Here is an 8,996-nt window from a genome sequence, read left to right on the forward strand (position 1 = left end):
AGCAGCCCCTTACTGTATGGATGAATCCTGAGCTCCGTCCTGTTATTTAAATTTTTAAATCCGAGATAAGTCCACAACCCCACTTGATCTGACTGTCTACAGTCATGTCTGACTGTAGATTTCACCCTTAATATCATTCAGTATCACACAGGCTTGAATGACATTGAAGAGAGAGAGAAACAGAGAGATGGGGAGTGAGGAGTGAGTTTGCGCGCAGTTAATACACGCTTCGAAAAGACGGTATTTGCTCCACTATTTTTGCATGTGGCAAATAGCGCTGGCCTTTGTGAATTAGACGGTTTTTGCAATGAGGCTTATTTGCATAGAAAGGGGGCAATTTTGCGCCGGGTTCACTACTGCTTCACGAACCGGAACCGGAAATGCGTTGCTACCAAGAAAACCAATCACAGCCGTCTTGATCTGCGTCGCCTCGACGCGTTATTCCCTTTTTTGGGAGGTGCACGTCAGGCTATGGCGTAGCCTACCCCGCAGGGTGCTCGTTGCAGCGTAACCTACGCTGTAAGCTCTGCCTTGATTTAACGAGGAAACCATAATTCAGGCTTCAGGGTGACGTGAGGCTTTGGAGCGTTTTATTATCACATTTAGGTTTAGATTTTATTTGAACTCAGATGATGATGATGATGATGATGATGATGATGATGATGATGATGGTGATGATGACTGACAAGAAACTGATAAACGTCCAAGTTAATCAGTAAATATCAATTTTTAACTTTGTCTTCCCTCAAACTAGAAGACAGATGTTTTAGCAGCTGGATTTATTAATGTGACAGAATTATTGGATGTTGACGAGTCACATGACAAACAAATGACACATTTAAATGTAAAAAAATATACTTTTAATTAATTAAATCTTTCACATGTTGCTGTTTTTTAAAAAACAGAATGTTGATTCTTCAAAGTAGAGCATGTTTTTAATACATTTTAAATTGAAAATTATTTTGGGTACGTTTTTTCACATAAATACGTGATTTACCACAACAACATCCGGTCCATCCGTCACTCTGTTGTTGTGTTATATGTGATTAATGTCCTGTGTCATTTTGTGTCCTCATGTACTGTCCATGTAATTGTCCTATGTGTATTGCCTTTAAGGATTTTGACTAATGTAAAGCGTCTTTGAGTGCCTTGAAAAGCGCTATACAAATAAAATGTATTATTATTATTATTATTATTATTATTGTTATAGGATCAGAGTTGGTGATTTTGAATCCGTTGTTGTGGCAACACTAATACGGAGGATAATAATGTCACTAAGTACTTTAGTGAAGTCAGAGCAGAGGAGATCAGAGGTTTGTCCAGATGTGCAGGTAACATCTGTCACAGACCAGCAGGTTTTATTTGATCAATAACTTTACAAATGATCAGTTGTAGTTATTGATCAAATAATTATTTATCTCTGGATCTCCTGAATTTGGTTCCTCCCCCAAATTCAGGACAATGGCAGTTAGTTTTCTTGTCCTCCAATCAGATGTTGAAGGAGGAGTCCTGCAGTCACTCAGTTTAGTGACTCAAATCATCACGTTGTGATTCATCAGAGGTGTATGATTCCTTGAGGGTTTCTCCTTTTCTTCACTAAAACTGTAACAAAAATAATCAGAAGAGCAGCTGCTGCAACAACTCCAACTCCTGCTGCAATTATTCCTCCCACTCGTGCTCCATCGTAGGATCTTTTCGTCTCCTGAGGTTCTTGTTCTGGGACCATCGCTGGTGTCTGAGGTGGAAGATCAGCAGCTGCTGAAAAAGAAGTCACAACAAAATTCACATGTTTTCAAATCGGTTCTTGTCCAAAATTAATGAGACAACTGCTTCAAGTTGAACCGGAAAAATCAGGACAATTTCATCTTTGTGAGTGTACAAAAAGTGGATTAAAAGGGCGGCTGGTGCAGGATTGTCCTTCCTGTTTTAACTCTGTTGGATTTACTAGTGTCACCGTGAGGACAGTTCATGGCTGCTGTGGACACAAATACAACATTTGTAGTGGACTGATATGGAGATTCAAAAATGACCTATTAATCCACTTTTTGTACACTCACATAGTTAAACTAGGGGCTCTAGCGGAGGATCCACTTCTACTGAGAAACTTCCTGACACTCACACATTACATAACACACAGTGGTGAATGTTGGTTCCAGTGTCTCAGGTCCACTTTCAGACCACAGTCAGTCCAACAGTGAGAATCATCTGTTTCATCAACTTCTACTGAGAGGACTTACCAGAGACGAGGACTTCACAGCTGGCAGACCCCCATCCAGACTCTGTGTCCAGTCTACACCAGTACTGTCCTGAGTCCTCAGTCCTGAGTCTGGACATGTGGAGTCTTAGTCGTCCCTCTCTCAGAGCATCTCTGTCGCTCTGGACTCGTCCTGCAAACTGTTCATCGTGATAAAAGGTCATCTCAACTCCGTTCACCACATGAAACAGCATTAAGGGTCTGAGATAAGTTCTGAGTTCACAGTAGATGTCAGGAGGTCTGGAGGAAGGTTCAGGTTTGGGGGTGAAGGTCCACTCCAGGGTGATGTTGTGGTTCTCCTCTGTCTGATAGGAGCTCTGTGTCACATTCACTACAAATGTTGCTGCTGAGGAGACAGAGAGGGACAGAGAGGAGCAAGTTGACACATGTACCTTTAAACCAGTAAAGGACCTGATGTGAGATTCTAAAATGTGAGTGTGGTATCAGAGTGTGAGAAAGTGAGCAACCCCTCCCCTTCTCACCATCACCGGACTTTTTTTTAATGTGTGTGGCAGAGTGGAGGATTGGGCGGGGTCTGCTGAATGGAGGAAGCTTGTTGGGAGGCTATGCCCCATTGTGCCTTTTTTTTAGACTACTGATTTTGCCCTTCGCCTGTATGTCTTTGTGCTTTTTTTTACATAAAATAAAAAGCCTTATTTTTTTGGAATTCTACGCTCTGCAAGGGTTTTTTACACCTCATCACCCAGGTCCAGTTTTGCCTTGTCCCCTTGTACGTGGGGAGGCCGCTCTGGTTCCTCACATTTGGTGGCAGTGGTGGGATCTTTGGCGCCACCTGAAAAACTGGAAAGAAGAGGTGGGAAGCGAGGCTGTGGGTTTGTAGGAGTCTGGGAGACCCGGAGACCAGGAGTCTGGGAGACCCGGTGACCAGGAGTCTGGGAGACCCGGTGATCAGAAGTCTGGGAGACCCGGTGACCAGGAGTCTGGGAGACCCGGTGATCAGGAGTCTGGGAGACCCGGTGATCAGAAGTCTGGGAGACCCGGTGACCAGGAGTCTGGGAGACCCGGTGACCAGAAGTCTGGGAGACCCGGTGACCAGGAGGAGTCTGGGAGACCCGGTGACCAGAAGTCTGGGAGACCCGGTGATCAGAAGTCTGGGAGACCCGGTGACCAGAAGTCTGGGAGACCCGGTGATCAGAAGTCTGGGAGACCCGGTGACCAGGAGTCTGGGAGACCCGGCGATCAGGAGGAGTCTGGGAGACCCGGTGACCAGGAGGAGTCTGGGAGACCCGGTGACCAGAAGTCTGGGAGACCCGGTGATCAGAAGTCTGGGAGACCCGGTGATCAGGAGTCTGGGAGACCCGGTGATCAGAAGTCTGGGAGACCCGGTGACCAGGAGTCTGGGAGACCCGGCGATCAGGAGTCTGGGAGACCCGGTGACCAGGAGGAGTCTGGGAGACCCGGTGACCAGAAGTCTGGGAGACCCGGTGATCAGAAGTCTGGGAGACCCGGTGACCAGAAGTCTGGGAGACCCGGTGATCAGAAGTCTGGGAGACCCGGTGACCAGGAGTCTGGGAGACCCGGTGATCAGGAGGAGTCTGGGAGACCCGGTGACCAGGAGGAGTCTGGGAGACCCGGTGACCAGGAGTCTGGGAGACCCGGTGACCAGAAGTCTGGGAGACCCGGTGACCAGGAGGAGTCTGGGAGACCCGGTGACCAGGAGTCTGGGAGACCCGGTGACCAGGAGGAGTCTGGGAGACCCGGTGACCAGGAGTCTGGGAGACCCGGTGACCAGAAGTCTGGGAGACCCGGTGACCAGGAGGAGTCTGGGAGACCCGGTGACCAGGAGTCTGGGAGACCCGGTGACCAGGAGGAGTCTGGGAGACCCGGTGATCAGAAGTCTGGGAGACCCGGTGACCAGAAGTCTGGGAGACCCGGTGATCAGAAGTCTGGGAGACCCGGTGACCAGGAGTCTGGGAGACCCGGTGATCAGGAGGAGTCTGGGAGACCCGGTGACCAGGAGGAGTCTGGGAGACCCGGTGACCAGGAGTCTGGGAGACCCGGTGACCAGAAGTCTGGGAGACCCGGTGACCAGGAGGAGTCTGGGAGACCCGGTGACCAGGAGTCTGGGAGACCCGGTGACCAGGAGGAGTCTGGGAGACCCGGTGACCAGGAGTCTGGGAGACCCGGTGACCAGAAGTCTGGGAGACCCGGTGACCAGGAGTCTGGGAGACCCGGTGACCAGGAGTCTGGGAGACCCGGTGACCAGAAGTCTGGGAGACCCGGTGACCAGAAGTCTGGGAGACCCGGTGACCAGGAGTCTGGGAGACCCGGTGACCAGAAGTCTGGGAGACCCGGTGACCAGGAGTCTGGGAGACCCGGTGACCAGAAGTCTGGGAGACCCGGTGACCAGGAGTCTGGGAGACCCGGTGACCAGAAGTCTGGGAGACCCGGTGACCAGGAGTCTGGGAGACCCGGTGACCAGAAGTCTGGGAGACCCGGTGACCAGGAGTCTGGGAGACCCGGTGACCAGGAGTCTGGGAGACCCGGTGACCAGGAGTCTGAGAGACCCGGTGACCAGGAGGAGTCTGGGAGACCCGGTGACCAGGAGTCTGGGAAACCCGGTGACCAGGAGTCTGGGAGACCCGGTGACCAGCAGGAGTCTGGGAGACCCGGTGACCAGGAGTCTGGGAAACCCGGTGACCAGAAGTCTGGGAAACCCGGTGACCAGGAGTCTGGGAAACCCGGTGACCAGGAGTCTGGGAAACCCGGTGACCAGGATGCGGCTTGTAAACGGGAGGAAGCGTCCTCGGCAACCGGGAGGAAGAGTCCTCGGCAACCGGGAGGAAGCGTCCTCGGCAACCGGGAGGAAGCGTCCGGCAACCGGGAGGAAGTGGCTGATTTTCTGTCTCAGCAACGGGGTTGGCGAGACTCCAGAGGGGGAGGGAAGTGTGAGAAAGTGAGCAACCCCTCCCCTTCTCACCTGACTTGTTTTTAATGTGTGTGGCAGAGTGGAGGATTGGGCGGGGTCTGCTGAATGGAGAGGCTATGCCCCATTGTGCCTTTTTTTTAGACTACTGATTTTGCCCTTCGCCTGTATGTCTTTGTGCTTTTTTTTACATAAAATAAAAAGCCTTATTTTTTTGGCATTCTACGCTCTGCGAGGGTTTTTTACACCTCATCACCCAGGTCCAGTTTTGCCTTGTCCCCTTGTACGAGGGGAGGCCGCTCTGGTTCCTCACACAGAGCTATTGAATCTCTCCATAAACTCCATCTGGTCCAGAACCCAGAACCCAGAACCCAGAACCCAGTTAGTTAGTTAGTTAGTTAGTTAGTTAGTTAGTTAGTTAGTTTATTTGTCCACAAGTGGAGATTTGTCTTTTGTCTCATAATACAAAAACAACAGTAACATGACACCGCAACAAACACTTAACATTTACACGCAAAACATCTTAGTGGCAAAAAAGGAGGAACAACAAGGGCATGTACTTAAAAGACAGGTCTACCGAGACTTGCCCTCATTCACAGCCTTAATGGCGTTGGGAATGAATGAGTTTTTAAATATGTTACGGTTAGCCTTAGTAAACTGTACCGTCTACCCGAGGGAAGTCATTTAAACTCGCTGCAGAGTGGGTGATTAGGATCATTTACTATCCTAGCAGCTTTTTTCCCAATCACTTCCTTATCAATACCACTTAAGTTTCTCTGTCTTGCCGGTCTGCAAGTACAAGTCGCTACACGCTACGTTACGCAATGGGAGGAAACTCACACAACCTGTGAGTCACACAAAAAGGCACCAGATGTCGTTCCTCCCGAGAGCGTACAAGCTTTATCAGAAGTAAAACAAACTTTTTTAGCATTGTCATTTTATTTTTTTTCTCAATAGAGCGGTCCTCTTGTGTCAAAGTGTAAGAAACATCATTATTCATATTGTTATGCAATGATGTATCTCATATAAACTTGAACTTAAACATAAACTATTATTTTTGAGGCTAGATTCAGTATTCTTTGTAGCTTGCATCTATTTTTTGTGTTAAGGTTGCCGTACCACATTGCCATGATAAAGGTTCAGATTCCCTCTATGAGGTTCTTAGACAGTCTCCATAATCTGCTTGCTCACACTAAAAGAGTTGAGCTTGCGTAGTAAATGTAGCCGTTGATTACAAGATTTAAAGGTGTGGTCAGTGTTGTTACTAAAGTTAAGATTGCTGTCAATAAAGGTATCTAAGTATTTAAAGTCTCCTACTACCTCTACAGTGTGATCCTTGATTGTAAGGGGCTGCACAGGATCTTTTTCCAACATGACAGGTTCCTTTGTTTTCGTCACATTAATCTCCAAGAAGCTCAAATCACACCAGTTATGGAGAGAAGACACATGTCATCTACGTCTCTCACCAACGGTATCCCCCTTCTTAAGTAGAATATTATATATAGTAAAAATAGTATATTCTCCTAAAGTGTCCTTGAGTACCTTGAAAGGTGCTGCTAAATAAAATGTATTATTATTATTATTGTTATTATTAATATCAGAGCTCTTATTATCAGCCACAATGGCATATTTGGAAATATATATATATATATATATATATATATATATATATATATATATATATATATATATATATATATATATATATATATATATATATATATATATATATATAATTATAATTTTATTTTATAGATAAAAATGAAGTAATAAACTAGACATAGATATAAGGACTGAGAGCTCTGAGTCGTGGATCTGATAGTGATGTTAAAGTGTGTTTAAGTTAATAAAGTGAAGGTTTAAACTGACCACAGACATGTGATGTGAGGATGATGAGCAGCAGGATCCTGCAGATCATCTTCTCCCTGTGAGGGACACAGAGCTGGAGAGTCACCCACACAGAACATGTTCAGGACTTCAGCATTTCTCTCACTTTGAATCAGACATTGAACCCAAACGGAAACAGATGATTTACAGAATAACGTTGTTTAAAGGAGAAACAGCACACTTGTAGCTTGTTAATATATGCCAGTTTACTGCGTCGACTCAGATCACAGTACAATGAAAGTAGCACCAGTGCAAAGCATGTTGGGAGGTTGCCAGGCCTAACGGAAAGTGCAGTTACACTAAACATCCAATAGGTGGTACTCTAATACCACCCATAACAAACGTCTAATGAAATAGCCTCTGTAAATCCAGTCAGTTCAGGTTTGCTGTCTATTTTCAGTAAAAACAAAACGCCCCCGCACACTTTGTTGCAGCATGCATAACACCTTTGGGATGCTGCATCTCTCTAATGTGATGGAACAAGTACTGAGACGGAGGAGGAGAGACATGCAAGTTTTTCTGTCCAACCACTGAGACAAACAACAAGCTAAGTCAACTGTCATCAAAACAAGACTCTAAACTGCACAAAAGACGTTCATAAATGTAATATGATAAACCAAGATTTGTTTAGTTTTTTTTTTTTGTTAGATTAAAATAAACGATAAACAAAATAAAAAGGCACTTTTTAATTTTTGGACAATTGAAAATAGAAAGAGCAAATGATACACTGATTATTACGGACCAACTTGGTCAGTAAATCATAATTCTTACTTGAGAATCCCGGTTTTGGTCGTCATGTTTTTTGCAATTTGCTAAACTCAGTTCAATAGTTCAATAATAACGAGAGAACCCAGGCGCACTGGCACAAAGATGTGACGATTTCATTCAAACCTTCAAATCATTAAGATAAAAACAAAGAAAACCTGTTTCACAAGACTTTACCAGTATTTCAACTGATGAGTTTAACATAAAAAGATGTGAATAGTTGTAGTGAGTTTATGTTGAAGGTGATTCTGGAGGAAAGTGGAGCAGAAGATGAGAATGTGAAGTTAAAGAGAGCAGACGCACTTCTTAGAGACACATAAACCCTGCTGGATAAAACTGGAATAAACACAATAAACTGTTGATATGGAGGAAATCATGCAGTTCAGAAACACGTTTTCTTGCCTCTAAATTGTGTTTCTGTCACATGACTGAGTTAAAAACATGTTGAATTATTGTGCAGTTTAGTGTAAAAGTAAGTAAACTTTAACAAAGTTTAAAACATCTTAATAAAAGTCTCATAAATATAAACTCATGTTTGAACAAATACCAATCAATGAATACATTCTCCAAAATACTTACATTTGTAGGTCTCCTTGTGTGATGGAGCAGAAAAGCACACGTGAACAGCATGTGTTCAGAGAGGCTGGAATTGTGGTGTTCTCCTTTCCGTGTCTCAGGAAAAATCTCACTGTTCAAGTAGATTCTTGACTGCCGTTGTCGTGCCAACAGGTCTCGTGCCAAAAAGTGATTCTGCCAGAATCTGATTGCGGCCGCGGGAGCGCGCACAGCAGCCCGTTGAGCGGATTAAACGGTCATAATATGCAGATACACACACCTGTACGTCCGCAATTATAGCAAAGGTATGTGTCTTAGAAAGTGTAACGTTTGTTTTTACGTAATTATCACAACTGTGCCCAAAAGAAAGTGTAGTTTGTAGCGAAATCAGGCGTGACAATGACGTGATAGACATGTCTCTACATGTGCTTGGTATGTCTGATGCCTTTGTTTAGCCCTGTCTTTGGAAATTAGACTATAATGAATGTGATTTATGGGTGTGTTTTCAATAAAGAAATGATCACTTTTGCAATATGACTGCATTTTTTTTTTATCTGAGCTTCTCATGAGCTTCATATATAAATACTAGAGCTCACAGGACAACTTTTAACTCTTTTAAAGGACCATTACAACACACAATAGGCATTT

At 45.2% G+C, this 8,996-nt stretch overlaps 1 protein-coding gene across 3 annotated transcripts; it reads right to left on the reverse strand.

Annotated features, from left to right (window-relative positions):
* Nucleotides 1–843: 843 nt before the first annotated feature.
* Nucleotides 844–8,629, reverse strand: LOC133420235 (uncharacterized). 3 transcript variants are annotated; one of them, XM_061709863.1, is made up of 4 exons: nucleotides 8,373–8,629; nucleotides 7,011–7,066; nucleotides 2,238–2,597; nucleotides 844–1,758 (listed from the first exon to the last, which is right to left on the reverse strand). In XM_061709863.1, coding segments are annotated over exons 1-4 (621 nt in total). In that variant the 5' UTR covers nucleotides 8,375–8,629; the 3' UTR covers nucleotides 844–1,555. The 3 variants fall into 3 exon arrangements, with proteins under 3 accessions (XP_061565847.1, XP_061565848.1, XP_061565846.1); XM_061709864.1 differs by having other exon boundaries at nucleotides 844–1,755; nucleotides 2,238–2,600; XM_061709862.1 differs by having other exon boundaries at nucleotides 2,238–2,600.
* Between the last annotated feature and the right edge of the window lie 367 nt (nucleotides 8,630–8,996).

Source organism: Cololabis saira, chromosome 20 (genome assembly GCF_033807715.1).
Source record: "Cololabis saira isolate AMF1-May2022 chromosome 20, fColSai1.1, whole genome shotgun sequence".
Taxonomy (NCBI): Eukaryota; Metazoa; Chordata; class Actinopteri; order Beloniformes; family Belonidae; genus Cololabis; species Cololabis saira.

Excerpts from the sequence above, each read along its gene's own strand:
- LOC133420235 (XM_061709862.1), bottom strand. Across the intron at positions 2,601-7,010 it reads CCTCACATCACATGTCTGTG|CAGCAACATTTGTAGTGAAT; the intron begins GTCAGTTTAAAC and ends CTGTCTCCTCAG. Across the intron at positions 1,759-2,237 it reads CTGTGAAGTCCTCGTCTCTG|CAGCTGCTGATCTTCCACCT; the intron begins GTAAGTCCTCTC and ends CTTCTTTTTCAG.